Source organism: Caretta caretta, chromosome 8, assembly GCF_965140235.1.
Source record: "Caretta caretta isolate rCarCar2 chromosome 8, rCarCar1.hap1, whole genome shotgun sequence".
Classification (NCBI taxonomy): domain Eukaryota; kingdom Metazoa; phylum Chordata; order Testudines; family Cheloniidae; genus Caretta; species Caretta caretta.
In genome coordinates, this window is record NC_134213.1 from 103,494,128 (window position 1) to 103,517,660 (window position 23,533).

The 23,533-nt window shown below is 47.9% G+C and overlaps 1 protein-coding gene across 2 annotated transcripts; it reads left to right on the plus strand.

Annotated features, from left to right (window-relative positions):
• Nucleotides 1-3,640: 3,640 nt before the first annotated feature.
• Nucleotides 3,641-23,032, plus strand: TMEM275 (transmembrane protein 275). 2 transcript variants are annotated; one of them, XM_048862663.2, is made up of 2 exons: nucleotides 3,641-4,315; nucleotides 15,221-23,032. In XM_048862663.2, exon 2 carries the CDS (start codon nucleotides 15,312-15,314, stop codon nucleotides 15,858-15,860), a length of 549 nt encoding a protein of 182 aa, XP_048718620.1. In that variant the 5' UTR covers nucleotides 3,641-4,315; nucleotides 15,221-15,311; the 3' UTR covers nucleotides 15,861-23,032. The 2 variants fall into 2 exon arrangements, with proteins under 2 accessions (XP_048718620.1, XP_048718622.1); XM_048862665.2 differs by having other exon boundaries at nucleotides 3,641-3,773.
• Nucleotides 23,033-23,533: the final 501 nt, after the last annotated feature.

Here is a 23,533-nt window from a genome sequence, read left to right on the forward strand (position 1 = left end):
ACAGAGTGGGCCTGATTTGCCTCCCACTTAGATTGGAGGAGGAACTCCCAGAGGATGTGATTTCTAGTCTAATGTGGCCCTCATCTCTGGAATATCTGAGCACCTCCCAGAAGTGAACTGAGGGACATGACTGACGTCTGTCACATGGGGCTCTTTCTCCTTGGGCAGACAAAGAGAGAAAGGGTGTGCCTTTTATTTAAAAAAAAATTAGAATATGGACTCTCTGAGCACTATGTGTGTCTACACAGTGCTTGGAGATCAGCAAGGTCAGAGAAGCACCTTGTACTTGGAATGATGGGAAGCGATGCTTGTGGTGGCTTACGACTTCAATGGGTCTACTCATGTAGTTAGGCATGTTCTTGGAGCATCTTGCTTTACCTGGGCCTAAATTAGAGGAGGATCAGTCTCTCTCTGTTGCATACTGCCATTCGAATTGACAGCCTGGAAGCAGCGTTCTTGGACATATATGGGGGAAATTCAAGGTTTCCTTTTCATCGTAAAGGGAGTGGGCATCCAAAGCACTCCAGTCTGAGAACCTTACTGTTGAGCTGATTTATGCTCTCCTGAGTCTTAATGTATTTTTGGTGTAAGCTGCTATTCGTACATTTGTGCTGACAGGGTGTCCTCTTGTTCTGTGCTAATCTGTGGGGGAATTTAAAAGCCCAACCCATATGGGGAAGAAAGTATATGGGCCAGATCCTCATGGCAGAGCTCCATTGAATAGAGCTATGCTGATTGACGCCATCTGAGAATCTGGCCTGTCATTTTACTTCTTGAATTAGGACTTGGTTTTTCTGTAGTCAAAGGAATGCAGCCCATGAGATCTTCATGGCTAGATGTGTGAAACGCTGAATCTTCGCTGAATGGTGCCTCGAGTATCTGATGCTTTTTAGTAAAAATTTCCCCTTTTTACTGGTTTTATGGCCCATTCAGCAGAAAGTGTGATGGAGGGTCATGCAGCGGCCACTGCAAAATCAAATGACTGCAGCCTTGTTCAGCCTGCTCATCTTTCGGATTGTGCAATTGTAGAACTGCACACTGGTTTATTGGCTACCTTTTTAAATAAATGAACTATAAAGGGCCAAATTCTTCCCAGGAGTAATTTCTACTTAGCAGAGCCAAACCACAGATAAATGTGGCTCCCTATATTCATAGCAATCAGCTACAAGCAACCATCAGTGGTAGACTGTCTGTCACAAGCAGAAGTTTTGAATGACATCAGTAAGCTCAGTACATTGATATTTTCCCCTGCAGTGTTACTAACTGAGGAACTTACTAACTTACCACCCGGGACACTTACAGAACAAGAGCGTCATGGGTCATAATCTGGTCCAAATATTTAATGCACCAAGCATCAGTGCCTAATCTTACATCTGCGATTGGGTTTGGGGGCCCCTTTGACCTTTTTGGAAGGGGGGATCTGGTTTTAATCTGTCAGATGTAGAGGGTGCCATTGTGCTATCCTGTCTGTCACACTGGCTGAGTCATGTTATGTGCCATTGTTACCCATGCTAAAGACAAACCAGAGTACTCTCCCTCCCAGGGAGAAACTGAAAAGATCTTTCTCAGACTCTTGTTTTCTCATGATTTACCTAAGGTAAATTTATCAAGAGAAATGAAAAATGCTCTAACTGATGGTTTCTCTCTATTGATATTTCCAGTGGGAATTATAAAAAAAATCTCTTTTGGTACTTAAGATGACTGGCCATTATTTTGCTTGAGTTTAATATAAATTCTGCAGTTAAAATGACTGTGGTTACTACTTAGCAGAAAATATTGGACCTGATTCACCACACAATGCTTCAGTTTTCGTAGGTTTCTTAAAGAGCCGTTATGAGTATTTATTCTCCCCTGCATAATACAGGCCATAGAATTTCATACCAGCATAACTCCATTGAAATCATGAGTCACCATGTGGTTGATGTATGCTATCATGAGTGCTTGACAGAAGTTATCTTAAGTCTAAAGGCTGGTGAACAATTCACTGTGCACATGATGGGAAATGCTTCTGACTTGCATGCAAGTGCCAAAGCTGTATCCCCTTGTTGGGCGTAACCCTAAGTTCTCTTTATCTGCCAGGGCCATTTACACCGGCAACAAACTAGAGTAATGTCGGAGTGAATCAGGCCTATTAGGCTGCAAGCTAAGGCAAATGCTACTGTAAGGGTAAGGAATACTGTATGTTGTATGTATTCTGCAGACTGCTCTTATCCTGTTGGCTACATTAGCCAGAGCTGGTACTCTGGAAGATGATGTGTGTCAGGAAAGAATATATTCTTCTCCAGCCATTTCCCCTGCTCTGAATATCAGGTCTGTTTATTGACCTAAATCCTCCTCCATCTAAATGGCATGCACAGCCTTCTTCCTTGCTGTAGAGAGTGACTTGTGAGAAAGTAAGTAAATAAGAGCATCTGATTTATGTCAGTTGAACCTCCAGACTTCTGTGTATTATTCCGAGGGCCTAAGTCTTTGTCTACACCGGAGAATAGCTTCCCCTCCCCCCCCCCCCACAACACACACACACACACATTCAACATTCAGTGTAACTGAAGCAGTGCTGACTCAATGGGTATGTCTGCACCCCAAGTGAAGGTGTGATTGTGGGCATACCTTGGCCAGGTTTACTCCAACTAGTGCAGATGGCAATAGTAGTGAAGACCGGACAGCATAGGATTCAGTTCAGGCTAACCATCCAGAACAAGATCGGTGGGGACCCTGGGTACATATTCCGGTTGCTACCCCATGCTGGGGTCCATGCTGCCGCATCTTGACTGCTATTGTTACCCCACTAACTAGATTAGCACTAACTGTGCCTCCCCATGCCACAATTACCCCCTAATTTGTGGTGTACATGTACCCGAAGTGTAGATAAGGGCATGCAGAGATTTGCATTGATTGAGTTAATAGATGTTTACCCCCTGTTGCTTTAGTTTATTCATTGCAAACCTTGGGTTGTCCTAGTTTACACTTAGGGGCCATAGGTGCAGGTGAGCCAATTGCTGACCACCACTTCCTGCACTGGGGCGAAGCAGTTTGGGGGCAGGAATCCTCTTTTGTTGTTTGTATGTTGTGTACAGTGCCTAGCACAATGGGGTCCTATTATTCACAATGTGAATAATAATCCTGAGTTTAGATAGAGTCTAAACGTAATTGACCCCCAGAGTAAATATGCTCCCACTATGCAGAATGGTGATGCATTTGCAAATGACAAACGCGTCTCCTTTCCTATTTCTCGGAGGCATGCCAAGGTTTTCCTTCCTTGTTTCGCATCACTCACCAGCCTGTGATTACTTCCCTGCTCTGATCCCACTTTAATACTATCACAAAGCCTGCTGGAGCCAATTAGAACACCACATCTGAACTCTTTCCCCCCCATAAAGCCTTCAGGACACGTTCTCTAATCTGGGCTTCACTCCTGTTTGGGCAAGGCAGACTGCAGGAGGGAGGCTGGAGGGAAATGTCACACCGAGAGAACAGATTCCACGAGGGATCAGTGGCAGGAATGTCTTTCCCCTCCTTAAAATTCCCCTCCCCGCTTCTTGATCTTAGGCTTTGCAATGAGGCACTTTCCCTAGGCAATGAAAAATGCAATCTCCCCCCCCCCCCCCCCCCCCCCGGAGAAAAGCTCCAGGCTGCCCCTAGCGGCAGCGCTCCAGAAGGCAGCTTTACAAATGAAAGGGGTGGTTGCAGCGTTCAGCACCACGGCAGCGGACAGCCCCTCCCGGGCACCCCGGCGGAGGCAGAGGCGTCCCGGAGGGGGGTTGCAGCCTGAGGTACCAGGCGCAGCTGGGGTGGGGGGAGAGGCTCTAGGCAGAGCGTTATCCGCCAGCTCCAGCCTCCTCTGAGGATCTGCCCCCCACCGCCCCCCCCAACCTGCTGCAGCATGGCTCGGGAGAGCCCTGGTCCTGCCTCTGGAAGATGCAAAAAAGCACCCAGCGGGGCAGGCGGATCTCTCTCGACAGAGGCAGAACTGTAGCATCCTTTGGGGACCGCAGGAGCGAGAAGGGACGGCGGGGCAGCGCCCCCCAGCCCTCTCGCCCAGCAGCAGCAAAGAAATCGGGGCAGGGTGCTCAGAGTGGCTTAGCCCGGGCAAAGTTTCCCGGGCGGTGTGGGGGCGCAGCTAGGCAGGCGAGAGCCCCACGCGTGGGAAGGATCTGCGGTGGGTGTGCTGCTCGCGGGCGGCTGGTCCCTGGGGCTTCCCCGCAGCTCCTCTGCTCCAGCCTGGCACTTCTGTTCAGTTGCTTAACCCAGAGGACGCGGTGGGGGGGAGGATCCTGCTGCCTCTTGCCAGCCCTGAGTTCCCACTCAAGCCCAGGTAAGTGGTTCTCGTCGGCTTCCAGCCGCCGGTGCTCCACGGCCAAGGTAATGGAGAATTGCTGGAGAGTTTCACAGCACTTTGTGTGTGTTTGTGTGTGTGTGTGTGTGGGGGGGGAGGAGTACTCCTGCTTTGTTAAAACTCAGCTTGGATTCTGCCAGCTCGATGAAGAAGATTTTGACTGTACAGAACTTAATTGATTTCCCCCCTGACCCTTTTAAACAAGTTTCTTTCACGCCCCTGAAGGATCCCACCTTCCAAAAATGGGTCTGTGGATTGCTTCAGGCAGTCTAGACAGGCTGGATGTCAGTGTTCGAATGAGTGATATTTTTTCCCCACTCAAGCTGAGTTTGCTTAGCTTTTGTGTGAATGTTTTGGGATCTATCCAAAAATTATGCCCTGAAGATGCTGGGTAAATTCGTCCCGGTTTTGGTTCAATTAACTTCACTGGAGTTATGTTTGAGATGGATTTGGTTCCTGGCTTTGACATTTGTTTTGGTTTTTGTTGATTTTTAATCAATCCTCCAGAGAATGTATTTGATCATTCCTAGGTTGGAAGATTCCTCTCCTGTATATTCTGCTTTGCAGTTAGTTATTCTTTACATTTATACATTTACAGCTTAATCAATATGTATTGGAGAATAAACCCAGAAATGTATTAGACAATGGTCACCCCAACACACACACGATGACAACCACAACAATAATAGTAAGAAGCAGAGAGGTCTGCCTAGATCCTTTAATACTTCCCTTCCCACAATGAAGTCTTACATTTCAGAAGAGTGATCCCTTCAAAATGAATAACGTTACCTGGTGCAAGGGCAGTGCAGAAACAGCAAGGTGAAGGGAAGAGCCTACAAAAGCTGTAGGGTGTCTACAAATAGGTCACTTATTAAGTTCTGGCACTTTGGTGATTTCTACTGCTCTCAATGGGCTTTGGACCAGGCTCTCTGTGCATGTAGTTACTGTCTCTGATATAAGGGAGAACAGCTTTAGAAAAGGGGTCACTTGCTGGAGGATTTTCTGCAGCTTGAAGTCTTTAAACCATGATTTGAGGACTTCAAGTGCTCAGACATAGGTGAGAGGTTTATTGCAGGAGTGGGTGGGTGAGCTTCGGTGGCCTGCATTGTGCAGGAGGTCAGACTAGATGATCATAATGGTCCCTTCTGACCTTAATATCTATGAATCTAAAAACAAGATAAGGATGCTCCCATACTGTGTATTGATCATAATAGGGTTGATTTATTTTCCTACTGTTCCAGGCTGCCTGGGTTACTCTCTAGAGGGGTGGCATATTTGTAAGGTTAAGTGGTGACTTGATCACAGTTTATAAGTACCTATGCAGGGAACAAATATTTGCTCATGGGCTCTTTAATCTAGCAGCGAAAGGTCTATCCTGATCTGATGGCTGGAAGTTGAAGCTAGACAAATTCAGACTGGAAATAAGGCATACATTTTTGACAGTGAGGGTAATTAACTATTGGAATGATTTACCAAGAGTCATGATGGATTCTCTGTTGCAGAAAATTTTAAAAAATTGGATGTTTTCCCAACAGATCCACTCTAGGAATTATTTTGGGGCAGTCCCATGGCCTGTGTTATCCAGGGCCTGTGTCAGAACAGATGATCAGAATGGTCCCTTCTGGCCTTGAAATTTTGAATCAGGTCATTCCTTTTTCTAATACCAGGCAACGCTTTCTGAAGCCCACTCACTTATTTCCCAATCATTTTTGATTTTGTGCCATCATTTTAATAGAGCTTGAGGAAGGGGAGGCGGCAGAGCAAAGTGACCAGTGTAAATGCACACGATCAACTGTACAACGGTTTCCAGCCCACTGCTGTTAGTCACAGTTCAGGGCAACTGCGTCTGTATTTCCTCCTCTATGGCCCAGCTAGGGCACCCACTTTTAGGCTTCTGGCTCCCAGCTGTCACCTCGCTTGGGTGGAAACATGTGTCTCTCCCCCTCCTGGGGATTTTCTAGGCCCAGAGTTCCCTGCCTGCACTGTGACAAATCAGACTGCTTCAGCCAGTTTGCTTTTCTCCTTGGAGGCTATAAACAGTTTAATCTCCCACAGTCAGAAGTTACCACATAGCTTTTCTAAGCAAGCACATTTATTCTTCAGGTAAAAGCATGACTGAGAAAACATATTCACATAATAATAATAATAAATCCTACACACTTGCTAACAAGCTTACCAGAGATCACCCCAACTCCAACAAGGGTTCTGGTAGGAGTCAGTCCTTAAAATTCCACCCAGGGTTTTTTCTGTGGTAACAAGTTCAGAACAGCTGTTAGCTCAGAACTAGATCCCCATGAATCTGTGTCACTTGTTTATACAGTGTGGGTCTTTGATCCTGGGACCTGGGGAACAGGTAACTTGCAGACCGTGAGTTTCTTGTCAGGGCATAGCTTCAAAGGGCTGTGTCTGGAGGTGGGAATTTGCATTCACCTCCTCCCAAGTACAGTAGAAACCCATTTATCTGACCCTCCATTATCTGGCTGTCTGTATTAAATAAATAACTGGCTCTCACAGGTAAGAAGTAGGTGATCTCTACTGTGGCTACTAGATTGCACTGCAGCCTTGCACGTTCCCATTCTCCAGATTATCTGATTTTTGATTATCCAATCTGGCCGTGGTTGCAAGGAGACCAGATAAATGGGGTTCTTCTGTATTTCTTGGGAAACCAACTAAACCAGGGGTGGGCAAACTTTTTGGCCTGAGGGCCACATCTGGGTATGGAAATTGTATGGTGGGCCATGAATGCTCACGAAATTGGAGGTTGGAGTCCGGGAGGGGGTAAGGGCTCCGGCTGGGGGTGTGGGCTCTGGAGTGGGGCCAGAAATGAGGAATTCAGGATGCGGGAAGGGGCTCCAGACTGGGACAGAGGGTTGGGGTGTGGGGTTGGGTGGGTGAGGGCTCTGTCTGAGGGCGCAGGCTCTGGGTGGGGCTGGGGATGAGGGGTTGGTGGTGCAAGAGGGTACTCTGGTCTGGGACTGAGGAGTTTGGAGGGTAGGAGGGGAATCAGGGCTGGGTCAGGGGGTTGGGGCACAGGAGGAAGTCAGGGGTGCAAGCTTTGGGCAGCGCTTACCTCAAGCAGCTCCCAGAAGCAGCGGCATATCTCCCCTCTGGCTCCTATGTGGAGGTGCAGCCAGGTGGCTCTGCGTGCTGTCCACAGGCACTGCCCTGCAGCTCCCATTGGCTGTGGTTCCTGGCCAATGGGAGCTGTGGGGGCAGCACTTGGGGCAGGGGTAGTGTGCAGAGCCCCCTGGCTGCCCCAACGCAAAGGAACCATAGGGGGGACATGCCGCTGCTTCTGGGAGTTGCATGCTTCCTGGCTGGAGCTCGAGGACCAGATTAAAATGTCTGGAGGGCTGGATGTGGCCCCCGGGCTGTAGTTTGCCCACCCATGTACTAAACTAAAAGTTTATTTGTGGCTTGCATGTTGTTTAAAAGAGTCCTCTGAAGCTATTACACTTCCCAGGGTTTACATTAGTCATGTCTCCACTCTAGAGATGCTACATATGATCCCACAGTAATACCTTTGCATTTTGAATACAATAAACTCCTGACACACAAACTGAATTCAGTCAGGTTTGTCCAGGAGATTACAGAAACTTGCCATATTTGTCACACTGTGCCTCCGAACGCCACTTACAGATTCACCGAAAGCACCTCCCTCCCTGTGTGTCATCTTGCAGTTCTGTGGTGGTGATATCATGCCAGGAGACTTCACTCTCATTGCTATAGGCCAGTTTCCCCAGCTGGTGTAAACTGGCCATAGGTCCATTGATGTAAACGGAGCTACCCTGATTTACATCAGCTGAGGATCTGGCACTTCATGTGCAGCCTGGAGTTAGAAACCTACAAATCCAACCAGGCAACATAGGGGGAAAGTTCTGCCTCATATTTAGAGTAGGGTACTGGGAGTCAGGACTCCGGGGTTCATTATTCAGGGCCTGCCATTCACCTGCTGTGTGACTTTGGTCACCCGTTCTGGAAGTAACAGAGTCAGTGGTGGTTCTGGTACATTGCTCGAAGCATGTCTAAACAAGAGAGATCCTCCTATGGTGATTACTTATGGGGAGCTGCTGAGGCTCCTCCGGAACAGGAGCAGTTTGCCTGCTGGGGCTGCTGCCTGTTGATGGCAGCACATGTGCTTGCCGGGCCCATGAATTTATTAGCAAACTCCACCCCCATTGTCCATGGTGCACAGGAATATATTAGCATGGGCACTGCTATGTGCCTGAGAGCTGCATGCATACCCTTGTGCAACGACCGGGCTGATGCAGCTGTCACTTAAGGCAATGGAAAGCGCCCGTTCCTTTCGGCAGGAGCTGGCTCAAGTCCAAGAGCAGCTTGTCCTCCTTCTCCTGCAATGTGTGCAACGCCCCTCCATGACCCTTTGTTTCCCTTGCCTGTCAGCTCAAGGAAGAGCAGGACTTGAGCCAGCTGTACAATGGGCTCCCCCTCGCAATGTGGAGGCGTCAGCCGCCCAGGACCCCCCCGACCCTGGTTTCTAGACCTGTGGCTCTTTAGAAGTGCAGCCTTGCAGTGTCCCTATGGGGGAGGGTGCCAATAAAGTAGCCAAACAGGAGCATCTGTAGCCTCTGTGCCTCCAAGGGTGTGATTGAAAATCCAGGGACTTCAATGGGATTTGGATCAGGCTCAAATAATGGGGCGGGAGGGGGAGTCTCTAAATAACCTGGCACTCTAGGGACCACTGCTGGGGTGAGGGTCAGATCCAGGGTCTGCGGATCCCCTGCCAATGGTACACAGGAAGGGTTGGCTATTGCAGTAGAGGCTCTGGAATAGGGTTGGGTGAATAACGGATTTTTTGGGTTCATTGGCAATTCTGAAAAAAAAAAAATTTCCAAACCTTTGGCAAATAGAAAAATCAAAGCAGATTTCATTTCAGGCGGGATTAAGTGCCTGGGTTGACTTGTCACCAACATTTTCATTTTGACTTTGAGCATTTTAAACATTTGTAATTAACAAAAATGAAAGGAAATTTCAAAACGAAAAGTCATTTTGAATTGAAAAATCAAAATGTTTTGTTTAAAAAATGTCAGGTTCCCCCCCCCCCCAATTTCTTTTGTAGGGCTTTTGTGGGGCTTCTTAAAACGATTTTTGTTTTTTTCCTGACATTGACACACATTTGTGAAATGTTTTGGTCTTGCTGAATCCGCTTTTTTCTCTGAAAATTTCACCCAGCTCTAGTCTGGACCAGTCTGCTGCTTGGAGGAGTGGCAAATTCTGCTTGTATGTGAACTGAAACCACCAACGTACTTCTCATAGCACCTGATGTTCAGTTGATAGCAATCTGGGATGAATCTGAGCTAGTAATCTAGAGGTGAAAACATCCAGACCCCACCCCCATGTCCATTGAATTTTCCTCACCCATCCAATCCTGAAAAGTCCCTCAGAACTGGAAAGAGACAAGCTTTGATTTCAAGCCTTGTTAGTTGTTGAAACAAAACAGCTTGAACGTATATGAAATGCAAGCTACTCCCAGGCAATGCAGAATGCCCCAGTGGAAACACCAGTCCACTCACTTAAAAGGATTGCAGAGAAAATAGGGCCAGCCATTGAATCCTCTGTCGAGATGGAAATCCCGCTGATATTCTTGTAAGTTCACATGTTGCGGGTATTGAACGGGGCCAGTCGTTCTTTCTCCACCAAGGGTTTCTGTGGCTGGGGCATCTTTGCAGACCACTGGGGTAGATAATCATTGGTAAACAGACCTCTGCAAATGAAGATGGGCTCAGTCCTGCAAGGTGCCTTAACTCCCGCTGATGTCCCGCTGAGAGAAGGAGACTCTCACTGCAGGATCAATGGTTGTGGGGTTGTGTGGGGGAACAAAGCAAGCCATGAATTTTCATTTATAGTATAGGACATAAAAGAGGAGCTTGTCTCTGCAAGAGGCTCAGGAATACTTCACAGCCTGGAAACCGTAGTAAAAACATTCAGCTGGCCTTGCAGATGTGTAGTAATGCAGCGAATGTTTGGGTGACACAGTTGTCAGATTTGTGGGTGTTTTTGTTTCTTTACTAATTTTTTGGTCAGCCACCATGATATCATGATGGTGACTCTTGGGTCTTGGAGTCAAAGTCTGCTTTGTACTATTCTCGTTACTGTGTTCCCCAGTCACAGATCTAGTCCAGAAGGTACTTCTCCAGGGATTAACTCAGGCCAGGTTTCTCGTCCCAAAGACTCCAGGGATCCCTTAAGAGCATGAAATAGTGTAAATTCCAAGGTGTTGCCATGTGTTCCACTTGACTAAGCAGCTAAAACTCTCTCCCCGCCCCTCCGGAGTGGCTCTGTCCAAGATCAGGTTTACCACCATGAAGATGATTTGGAACGAGAGAAGGGAGAAGAACTTCAGAAGCGAAGGAGGTGAGATTGAGAGACCACGGTGCTGTTGAGTTTGCAGTCAGCGTCTGAAAGGAAGTGCTCTCCCACAGTGGCGGATTAGCCACTGGGCCAATGGGGCCTGTGCCCAGGGGTTCCAGACAATCTGGGGAGGCCCCCGGAAAAATGGGCCCTCCGAACCCTGACCTGCTCCGCCTGCCCACCTGGCGCTCCTGCCAGGGTGTGGCATTGGAGCACGGGGGCTTGCCCCACTCTGCCCACCCACCTGGCGCTCCTTCTGGGGAGTGGGACAAGCCGATATGCACTGCCCCGCTCCCCGGCAGGAACGCTGGGTGGGGTGGGGGGAAGGGGGGACAGAGCAAGGCAAGCCTCCGTACCCTGGCCCCATTTCCCCACTTGCTCTGGCCCAGGGCCCCACAAACCCCTAATCTGCCTCTGCTCTTCCATGTGTGACTTCAAAGGCAACACCTCCGCAGTGCAGGCAAGCTGACGATAGCTGCCCAGTGACTGGAACTCCAGACTCTTGTCTTGGCACTTCTTGCCCTCAGCGCTCTGCCCAAGAGAGACCACAGGGGGCACTGCTGCTTGCTACTGAGTTGTCTTAGCAGGGCTAGGTGGGGTCCAGGACTCGAATCAAGTAACACCCAAGTTGCTAGAGAGTGAAATCCCTTGTCTGATATCATTCTGTGGTCTAGGGGCCATTCATATTACAACCCCACCTTCCCTGCAGGAAGGGAGAATTATTTAAGCAGGAACTCAGTGTTATTCAATGGAATTCACCCTGTGGGAATGTGTTATACCTCCTGATCCAAATAAGCCAATCATGCCTCTTTTAATGATCTACTGTGACTTTACCGGCTGAAGGATGGCCCACTGGTCAGGGAATTAGCCTAGGGCTTGGGACACCTGGCTTCAAGTTCCTGTTCTACCACAGACTTCCTACATGAGCTTGAGCATCACTTAGGCCCAGATCCTTGAAGGGACCTAGGCACTGAGCCCAGTGGAGTGCTCAGCCCCCAGGCTATATTACGCATGGGCAGAGCCAGGTGCTTAAGGAAGGGGTTTTCAGAAGCTGGTCAGCTAAGCAGGGAGGCGCCTAGCCCATCCTGGAATGAAATGCCAGGGAAGGAAGAGGAGAGGCTCGTAGGCACCTAAGCAGCTGACGTGGTGCAAATGGGCGTTGGGTGGATCCCCCCTTCGGGGAGGCTAGGCCCCAGCTCCACTCCTTCTGCCCACGCCTCCCCACTGGGGCGGAGCCCTGAGGCTCCCCCAGTCCCTCCACAGCTGGAGTCCCGAGACCTCCTGCCCCCCATGCGACCAGAGCAATGAGCTCCACCCCTTCCTGGAGAAACTCTGAGCCCCTCCCCACTTGCCTGGAGGAGTGCCATGTGTCCCCTCCCCACCCCAGCCCCCAAACCACCTGGGAAAAGCCACAGCAGTGTCTCTTCCTGAAGAAGAACCTGAGTTTTGATGATGCCCCATGCAGGTTCCAGGGTGGTGAGAAGGTAGTATCGGCTACTCAGCTTCCTGGGTTCATCGGTAATCTCTCTGGAATCCAGGGAGATTACTGATGAACCCAGGAAGCCGAACAGCACATACTGCCTCCTCAGACACCCCGGAACCTGCATGGGCATAATAAAGCAAAAACTTCCCCCACCAAACCTGCAACCGGGCGTCCGGCAGAGCCTCCCCTGGCCTAGTATACCTGCCTCCCATGGCTGGTGCACCTGGATGAGGGGCCAGAGATAGGCGCCTCCTTCAGCTCAGGATCCTCAGCCGTAGGCTCTCTGTTAGAGTCACGCCCCTGAGCCAGGTCAACTGCTTAGGTAGCTCATGCCCTAGGCACCAAGTGTCTTTCTCTTCTCCTGCTCATGCTCAATACTTCACTGACCCACACCCCTACATTTCCCTGTGCCCCCAGCTGTCTTTTGTGGAAGTACTGTGCTCACCCCACCCCCCCACCTATTGGTGGCCTGAATTTGGCTTGCTTGCGTTAGGGGGCAGGCAAATAACAGATCTTGGCTGTGCTCAGAGCATGCCTACAGGATCGGGCCCCACTGGTGAGACAGATGTTTCCCCACCTCATTTGAGAATCCCACTTCAGGGCCTCTAGGGCATCAGCATGAGAGAGGGCTCTGAGTAGCTTGTTAGCTGTGGGATGGTGTCAGGGCGTAGGTGGAAATGTAGGTGCCCCGTGGCAGTGTTGAAAATGTCAGTGGTACCCAAATGGTGGACTTAGGCACCTCAAGGCCTTTAAGGATCTGGGCCCACCTCCTCAAAGGTAGCCACTGGTTTCGGGTGTCTTTATTCTTAGGTGCTTGACTTGACCCTTTGGGCCACATTTTCAAATTTGCTGAGCACCTAGATTCATAGATTCATCGATATTAAGGTCAGAAGGGACCATTATGATCATCCAGTCATCCAGCTGCAGCAACCATCAACTCCAGCTGGAGTTCTAGGTGCTCAGCAACTCAGTAAATCAGGCTCTAGGGGGCTCAAGCTGTGCATCTCCAAACGGCAAGTGTTGGCTTAAATTCACTGACTTTGATGAGTTTTGAATCAGAACTTTATTTTGTGAGCTGTTCCAGTGATCACAGCTGAGCTGCTCTTGGTGTTAAGTACTGCTGAGTGTGAGTGGGGTGGGGTGCAGGATTTGGCTTTTGATTGCTGCTTACCCTTCATTGGTGGGCTGTTCCTTTAGTGCCAATTTATCAGTGGTCATATTTGCGGATGATGAAAGAAGAAGACAAAACCAATCTAGAATAATCTAGAGTGTTTTGAGCAGCCCGGGCTGCTCCATCATGTATCTAGTGTATATCTGCCTTGTATATGGAGGGGATAGCCATGTAGTAAGTTGGAAAGGCATGTGATAAACCATGTGACTGCTTGATAAATAATCTTATGAGATGCCAGTGCGATTGTTGATGTCACATCATAATTTGATATGACACGGCATACTATGTACTACTATGATGGATGTGTCATGAAATTATGTAAAAAAATTAACTTTATAACTGTAATACGGAACTTTAATAACTTTATTAACTGTAATACCGAATTTGGCGGGGGGAAATGGGGGGGGGGTGCTGGGAGAAAGACGTGAAAATGAAATTTCAAAATTGTTCCAAAAGGACAAGTGACAGATTTTATTATAAACTTGTGTAGCTCTAGAGTTTAAAGAGCCTGTGTTCAGCGCTGTACAAATAGATAACAAAGTGAGCATTCCCTGTCCTGAAAAGCTCATGGTATCAGTCAAAGACAAAAGAGAACAGCCAGGGGAACAGAAGGTCACAGTGAGAAGGCATTGAGAAGATCCGGGCTCTGATGATTAGCAGAGGTCATAGCCAAGCAGCTGCTGAAGAAGAACAATGAGGTGTCTGTAGAGTAAGAAAGCTCTGTGGCCCTGATAAAGGGGCCTGTAAATGAGTTGGCCGCCCCCAGGCACCCTCTTATGGGCAGGGTGCCTCTGCCCTGTCTTCTTCTTTATCCTCCCTCTTCCAGGTCCTTTTAACCAGACACCACATGCTTGCTCATCCAATAGGCGCCCTTGTTGGGTCTGGGTTTATTAATGTAAGAATGGCCCATACTGGGTCAGACCAATGGTGCATCTAGCCCAGTGTCCTGTCCAACAGTGGCTGGTGCCAGATGCTTCAGAAGGAATGACTAGAATAGGGCAATTATTGAGTGATCCATCCCCTGTTGTTCACTCCCAACTTCTGGCAGTTAGAGGCTTAGGACACCCAGAGCATGGTGTTGTGTCCCTGACCATCTTGGCTAATAGTCATGGATGTACCTGTTCTCCAGGAGCTGATCTAGTTCTTTTTTGAACTCAGTTAGACTTCTGGCCTTCACAACATCCCCTGGCAATGAGTTCTACGGGTTGACTGTGCGTTGTGTGAGGAAGTACTTCCTTATGTTTGTTTTAAACCTGCTGCCTATTAATTTAATTGGGTGACCCCGAGTTCTTGTGTTATGGGAAGGGGTAAATAAAACTTCCCTCTTCACTTTCTCCACACCAGTCATGATTTTATAGACCTCCGTCATATTCCCCCTTAGTCGTCTCTTTTCCAAGCTGAAAAGTCCCAGTCTTATTCATTTCTCCTCATATGGAAGCTGTTCCATCCCCTTCTTCAGACAAATTAACTATGGAGCAAAACTCCAAGTCCCAAGAGTCTGTTCCAGGGCCTGGCTCTGACCCCAGAGCCTGAGTGAGTGAGAGGGTTCCTCCACAGGCTCCATTTAGCACTTCGTAGGAGATAACCCGCTCTGGGGTTTGGCTGGCAGGTGCCCTGCTCAGAGCTGACTTTCCCTGCAAGAAAAGCTTCAGCTCTCTTATAAGGAACCCCAGCTGCGTCCGGTTCCCTCCCCACGCCTGGTGTCTCTGATTGGCTCATTTAATAAACCTGCTCCAGGCGTCAAGTCTCCCGCAGGCAGCTCCCTCTCATGCCCTTTGCTCTCTCCCAAGGTCCCTGGGTAATCCCTCCACATAATGAGTGAGCAGTTACATTCTTTCTTCTTTTCCTCCTCCTACAGGAAATTCAAGGCAGCGCAAGCCCAGCGATCATCTCACCAATGCCATGTGTGCTCAGTAAAGTGCGAGATCCCCTGGGAGACTTGTATCAACATGTTCAGCGAAAAAAGCAGCACCTCTTTGTCCCAGAAACCTAGCCAGAGAAAGACCAGGCCCCAGGGGCTCCCATCCCCTGCTCTCTGCTGCGCCTGCGGACTTTGCATCATGCTTGCCGGGATCAACATCACCCTGGTGGGAGCGTTCGCTTTTGGGACTTTCCTCCCTGTGAACAACCCCCCTATCATCATTGGACCCATCCTGCTGGTGGTTGCTTTCACGTTTTTCGGGGCCTGCTGCATCTGTAGCCGGAGACCACCTGCCCATGGGTCGAGAAAATCCAAGCCAGGTTCCAACATCGGGCTCATCAAACCCGGCAACACGACCTTCGAGATAGAAACCAGCGAGCACACGGTTCAGGACACCACCGCTGTGCAGTTGAGCCCAACCAACTCGCCTGTTTCCTCCAGAAAGTCCACGCCCGTCCATGAGAACTCCAAGACCTGCAAACTCTTCACAATGGATGGCAACGGGCCGGCGGCAAAATACACAGCAGGAGGGGAGTCAATTCAGCTGAACTTGCCCAGAGAGCTTATGACATCCTAAGTCAAGTCAGAGTGGTTATTAGCAGCCAGGTGGGCACCACAGTTGGGCATGCCATGATCAGATGGATACAGCCGTTAGGAAGCAGCAAGCCTATGAAATCCTTTTGTGTGGCCAACTGATATGCTGACATCTTAAAAACCAGTTAAGAAAGGAAAGGGATGACATGGTAATTGGAAACGGTGGTGAGAAATTCCAGCTTTTTTCTGGAATGGGCGCATTAATTAATGTGATTAGAAACAATGTTGTAACGAGGAAACGATGTGGCCCAGCTACTGGGAAATTAGAGATCTTCTTTTGGAATTAATTCATTTCTTTAGTGCAACTTTTTAAAAAAAGTAAAGTCATGATTAGAATTCAGTGCCACAGAGTGCTAACAAATTACAGGTCTCTCTTTTTGGAAGGGATGCAGTTATTTAATGTAATAAAAATGACCAGTGCAGTAATTAGATATTGATACCACCTAGTTGCTGGGAAATTACAGATCTTTGAGACGAGGCTTTTGGGGGTTTGAGGAAGAATAAATTTACTTTAATGCAATTAAAGTGCAACACAAAAATGTAACTTCCACTTTTTATCCTGTCTCAACCTTTCCTTTCTTTTTTGACTTCCACTCTAACTCTAGCAGCCAGCAGATGTCAAGTGTAGCGGGTAGCGTCAGCCGTCTTTCCTCCTGCATAATTTAGATTCTGCTCTGAGTCCTGCTGTCTAACACGCCACATTGCTTGAAAGGTCAGCTGTGCTTCAGTATTTAGAGGCTGCAGGTGATTGGTTTAGCCAGGCCTTGCGATGGGTGGAGAGTATCAGAAGGGGAAACCCATAGACCTACTGGAAAAGGAATTGGAGTCATGTGGAAAGAGGTTCCACTGAGCAACAGAAATGGAGCGAGATAAGATGATGCACGTGAACCCCCTTTGAGGGGAACTTTGGACCTGGATTGGACATGTCTACTTAGAGTCAGCGTTTATTCGGGAATGAAAATAACCATAATGTCGTTATTGTTAAAGCTGGTGGGGAATTTTTCAGTGCATTGGTTTCAGTGAAAATTTCTTAAGGAAGGTTTCTCAGGTCCAGGATGGAATTTCTGGTGAGGGAGAGACCAGAATAGCCCTCACCTGGGATGTTGGGGAACCAAGTGCAAGTCCCTGATTTGGAGCAGGGATTCGACACTGCATTTCCCACCTCCCAGGCAGGTGCCCTGACCACCAGGTTACTGGTTATTCCATGGGCTCTGTCTGGCTTGTGGTTTCTCCAGCCAGCCCTACTTGCCAGAAGACAGGCCAACTGATCTAGAAGATGACCAAAGGGATCTGCATCTCCTCTCTTTGAATGACTGTAAATCCCACTGACATTGATATGAGCTGTGTGTGTACAGTAAGAGGAGAATATGTTCCCTTAATAAGGGCACCATGGTTCCCTGTGTTGTAAGGCATTGGGAGGGTGGAAGGGATATTTGCTGGAGAGGACCCTGAATCTATGGAAGGGAGGAAGTGGTGTCCATGCTGCCTGCTGCTGTGTTTGAAAGGTTTCCATCTGACTCTGGATGCTCAGGACTTCCTGGATTTGGGAATAGGATGGATCTTGTAGCAGGTAGAAAAACATTGCTGGGGAGCAGCTGCTGAATGCAGCCTGCTTCCTTCTGACACACAATTCAATGGAAGGTAATGCCACGGTGAGCAGCATTAATCTGGGCTCCTTGCACTCCACTTTTCTTGGAGGTGAGCAGAGCACGGTGCAGCAGAGGATGACAGAGCTGTACTCTAGAAATGAAGGGTCTGCAGGATGTTTTAGAGGTGGGGGTTGTAGCTCCTTTTGCTCACTGACAGTATTGCCAACCCAAAATGTTCAAAAATCAGGAGTCACATCTGCTCCAAATCACGAGAGTGGCTCAGACAGCATGAGATTATTTTAACAAATAATTAATGTTGGATTCTGTTTAATCACCTTCTGGGCTTTAAGCCTTTGAGAGACATGTTCTCAAGTTTTTTTTTTTTTTTTGCCATAACCAAGAGAAAGAGACAGACTTTTTTTTTTAAAAAGAAAGCTGAGATTCTCACATATTCACATGACTCCAGGAGCTGGGACTTTCAGAAAAACATCAAATAGTATGAGACAGATATTACTATCTTGAGAGTTGACAACATTGCATTAATGTCCAGGTTCCATGGGATTTTGAGCTTGCCAGATCTCCCTCCTAAGGGAAGCATTTCATGTAATCTCTGAGAGTTTTCTAAGACCTCCTTTCTCAGTGAGGGATAGTGATGTGTCTTGTCTTTTGCTCTTTACACAACATACTTAATATGGAAAGACACAGGCCAAATAACTGCATTTACTATGTTAGAGTGAGTCAGGAAACGGGTTTTTCCATGAACATTTTCAAGTTTTCAAAAAAAAAATTCTGTCCTGAAATGGGACAAAAAGTAAAAATCTCAGCCATTTTCACAATCTGAACCCTTCCCACCCCCCAACAACTGGTTGGATCAATCAAAATATTTCATTTAGATTGTGATCATTTTTATACTTCCAAAATAATAATAATTAGCTTAAAATTTGATACAAAAAGTCATTTTGAATGGGAAAACCGGAATCGTTTTTCTTTAGGAAATGCCGAAATGAAAGCTTGCAACAATTTCAAACCTTTATTTAAAAAAAATCAAGTTGAAAAATTTGTCAAAACCAACCACTGCCCATGAAAATTTTAAATTTTGATGCATCGGCATTTTCCTATGGAAAAAACGTTCCCTGAAAAATTCACAGCCAGCTCCACTGAACATAAGAACGGCCATACGGGGTCAGACCAAGGGTCCATCTAGCTCAGCGTCCTGTCTCCCGACAGTGGCCAATGCCAGGTGCCCCAGAGGGAGTGAACAGAACAGGGAATCACCAAGTGATCCAACGTATATAACATGTCAGGCCTAGCCACATACCTATGCTGTGGCAGAGGTCTGGTAGCTTCAGAAATATGGAAGACAATGAGGGCTCAATAATTACTTAAAGGACCACTATCCTGTTCCTACTCTATTAGTATCATAGAAATGTAGGGCTAGAAGGGACCTCAAAGGTCATCGAGTCCAGCGCTCAGGCATGGACCTGGGGCTTTAAGATCAGTGGCCTTGGAGGAGCATTTGCTGCTGTAGTTTTAATTGAGGAGCAAATCTAGCATTATGGCATCTGCACATTTATGGGACTATCACAGAGGCCAGAGCTTTTCCAACACCACCCCTGCACCCCCTTCCCTTTTATTTCCTCTGTTTCTCTTTAAGCTCATTGTTACATTCTCCTGCCTTCTCAATCTAGTTTCTCTTCTCCGGGACCTTATTTTGAAACGTGTCGCGTTGCTCCAAAGAGGGAAGAACCCATATGTCCATCACTTAGATGATTGAAGTCTTCATCTCCCATGTTGGCCCCGCAAAGCCAGCTTCATTTGCTGCGTGTCAGACCATCCCATCCTCAAATTATTTCTGGCTCTCCCTGCAGAGCCTCACTTTCGGCCTGTTACATGGCTAGCAACCCAGCTGCAATTTGCACCCTCCTTTGTCCTCCTCTGGTTGCATCAATTACTGGTGGCTTTCCTGGTGTTTTATTGTGCAGTCATGCCAATCCCCAGTGCCACTAAAATATGGGTGCTATTCAGTGCTGTTAATTCAGCTAAGAGAGGATTTTCAGGTCACAGGTGGAGCTGAATCCATTTCCCTTTGTACACCTAGGCAAAGGAAGCTGTGCCAGTGGTCCCCCCGGGACACGGTCCTGCTCAGAACAGCAAGCCAAGAAAACCAAGGTGACAAGAAATGTACCATGCTGTGCCATGCAGCCAGCTATTAGCGCTGCAAACTAGCTCTTCCAGATGACGGGGCCGTGCCGAGGGGCCGCCGGTCCCCCAATGTTGTGCACAGCACACACCAGTAGGGGGCAGCGCAAGTTGCAGCCATGGGATTCCAAGAGGGCTACCTACGTTGCATTTCGCAAGCCAGCAGCCAGCAGGGAAGCCGTTTTCAACAGGTGCCCGTCCAGCCTCATCCAAAGCCCATCGTGCTCAATGCAAGGCCCCCTCCACACACGTCAATGGATCAGGCTTTTCATGAGCAGGAGGTAGAGTAAGGAGGGAAGGGGAGAGAGAGCAAAGGGGAAGAGAGCGCCCTCTACTGGTGAAATTGACTGTAACCGCTGCATGTGAGTTACAGGTGCCATGTAGTGGTTCCACTTACAGCCCATGCTGCGATCGTGGGGAGGAACATGCACGTGTCCCACGCACCCCCTCAGAGCTGCCGCTGAGTACCCCAGCACAGCGTGTTGCTGTCAGGGTTGGAATGTGTCAGTCGGATTCCTTAGTCTGTGCTAACTCCCATGGGATCTGCAGTCCCGCCACCCCTATTCTCCTGGGCATTGGTTTGGTTGGCCTGGGCTGGGGAACGCCAGCCTTCGAAGTGTTAAGGTGAGCACAGTGCACTTTTCTCTCGTAAAACCGATCAGCCCTGGGAACAGACCCATTTGTGTTTTTCCTGCCATCGCTCTTTTCTCTAGAGGGGACGGGCAGCAGCCTAGGTGGGTCCCTCACTTCACGGGATTTTCAGAGGAAGTCAGCACCTATGTAACTTCAAGAGTTGTTAGGCAGAAGAGAAAGGAAGTATTTGGGGCCCGATTGAAAGCACACTGAAGCCACTGGAAAGACTCCCGTGGAGTTAATGAGTGTTGAATCGGGACCTTGGTGAACATTGATTTGGAGGTCTTTCTAAGAGCAGGGATGAGATTGGAGGGAGCCACTTCCTATCATTTCTTGTTCATTGGATTATTAATAGGCATGTGCCAATTGTCATGAATGGACCCCAGCACTTTACAGAACAAAGAATAAAACACAGTCCTGGTCCCAAAGAGTTTTGACTAGGATTTTCAGCCAATGACAGTTGGGCGTCATTCAGCGGTAGGCGTGAACTGAAGAACTGGATGTCAACCATATCAAGGCATAATTCCATTGCAGTTTAATTTAGACCGTACTGACTCTTGGCAGATTACTCCTCCCCCTGCAGCAATTAGCTGCATGCGGAATTCAAAATAGATCCGTTTTCCATGTGAATGGATTAACTAAGCAAGATTACAGCAGGGCTGACGGAAGGAGACAAAGCAAACAGATTAGCAGGTGCAAAGCATGGAACTTTCTTTATCTGGTGTCAAGCACGGACAGGCCCATCCAGTCACCATCATAAGGTTGGTAGGGCATGATACATGGGGTGGGTGCTGATAGCAGTGGAAACGGGGACAAATTCATAGGCCTCTGATAGAGACCCAAGGGAGGCCATTGAGTCAATAGAAGCCACATGAGTTTCAATAGCTTTGGATATACAGAAAAGCCTAGCGTGCTGGAAATACTATGCTGCTTTCGTTTAGCCTGGCCACTGACTTAGCACTTGGACTGCAGTTGGCTCTGGAATAATTCCAACACCAGGGTCCGCATAACTACCGTCCAACAATAGTCTTGCTATAGCAACTGCCCTTATAGCAGGCTGTTGCAGATGGGAAGGGATGGTCCAGAGGTCAGGACCCTAATGTGGCACTTGGAAGACCTGGGCTCAATTTCCTGCTCTGCCACAGACTTCCTGTGTGACCTTGGGCAAGTCATGTAGCTTGTCTGTGTCTCAGTTCCCCATCTGTACAGTAAGGACGATAGATCTTTCCCAAAGCACAGGGGTGTGTAAGGACAAATACATTAAAGATGGAAAGGTGCTCAGCTGCTACAGGGATGGGGGCCAGATAAAGCACCCAAGATAGAAAGCTGGGTGGATCCAAACACTCCTGAGCTCTGGGAATGTTTGAATCTGCATGTGGCTTTGTGGCTCAGGCCTAGCGCCATATGATATATTTTGGAGTTAACGTCCTTGGTAAGATCTCAGACATCCAGTTGATTGTATTTAATATCTCTACAGCAAATTCCCCTTTGGCACATGAGATCTGATAGTCTGGGCTAAAAATTTCCATCAGTTTTGGTTGCAGTTCTGTTGATACATTTAATAAGGCAAAATATCCATCTGCAATTGATTGGATCCCAAACACCAAGCTACCAAGTCTTCTTGGAACATCACCCCACGGCCTAAATGTATTTCATGGGGTTGTCTTGTTGTTCAGATCAACGCAGTTATTGGGATTGTTTGCCCCAGATACTTGGGGCAGACAAATTACAATGTCAACCAGTATATTATACTTCTCCCTCTTCCCATTTTCAAAAAATGAATAATCTCATTGGAGGGTGTATTTCGGATCAAGATCAGCGTTGTGAAATGTATCATACAAGGTGTCACGGGCAATAAAGTGGAAGCCGGTTAGGGCCTGCTACTAATCCCATACAAGCGAGTGGCAAAACTCTCATGGACGTCAATAGGAGCATGAGCAGCTTAGTGTTTTCTTATTTGTCCATATTGCGGTAGTGCCTAGAAGCCCTACCCAAGAATCAGGGTCCCATTGTGCTCGGAGCTGTACACACATGTAATGCAGAGATGGTCCCTGCCCCATGGTAAAGTTAACTTTACAATCTAGGTACAAGACAAAAGGCAAATGCAACAAACAGCATGGGGAGGGGGACAAGGGAACAGTGAGACAATGGTGTCCCTAGTCTCTGTTTGCCAGAAGCTGGGAATGGGTGACAGGAGATGGATCACCTGGTGATTACCTGTTCTGTTCATTCCCTCTGGGGCACCTGGCCCTGGCCAGTGGCGGAAAACATTGGGTTTGATGGACCGTTGGTCTGTCCCAATATAGCCGTTCTTATGTTATGTTCTAATGGTACCTTCATGCTGAGGGCCCATATGTTTCTGACCCAATGACCTGTCGTTATCTAGCTGCTGCACTCTGTAGTGAGCTGTGACATTGTTTGTGTAGACATGTTGTTTGTGGGGTTGGGGTAGAGGGAGGGACATCGCTGCTATGTTCTTCTGAAGCATTTAATGTCCTGCTTATCTGCTGTCCACGTCCATCTGTCTGCCTCCGTGATGGGCTGTGAATAAATCATTTGTAAATCTGAGCATCCTTCTTGCACTGCAGAAGACAAGGAGATTTTTTGTGTGATTCCAGATGGACTTGCTGATGTGAAGGTTGATTTTTTTTTTATTATTTATATGTACGTGAAATGTGGAATCTGGAAAAGAGAGGCACATTAAAATATGGATGATTGCTCTTTTCTCCTTTTGGAGGAGTCTGCCATTTCCGTCCTTTTCCTCCCATGCAGCAAGTTCTTCGTCAATCTTTTATAGTACCACGAGGATTGACGGCGTCTCTTCCACTAGATCAGTACCTTTTTCTCTGTGTGCTCTGCAATGGACTTGCTGATGTGAAGGTTGATTGCAATGTTCTTGTTCATTTCCTATCGGGTAATTAACAGTTGTGCAGGAACAAACTTCCATAAGAGATCAGATGTGTCCAAATCTTCCTTCTTTTGAAACCATTGCATGATGCTCCCGGTTAAACAACTGTTTTCCCCAAACAACCATGTGCCAAGGCTCCCAATGCAGATGGAGTCAAGTACTGAACCCAAGTGCTGGAAGCAATTGATTTGCAAGGAGAGGGTGAATCACAGAATCATAGAAATATAGGTCTGGAAGGGATCTCAAGAGGTTTTTTAGTCCGTCCCCCCATAGTGAGGTAGGATTAAGTATACCTAGACCATCCCTGCCTGATGTTTGTCCAACTTG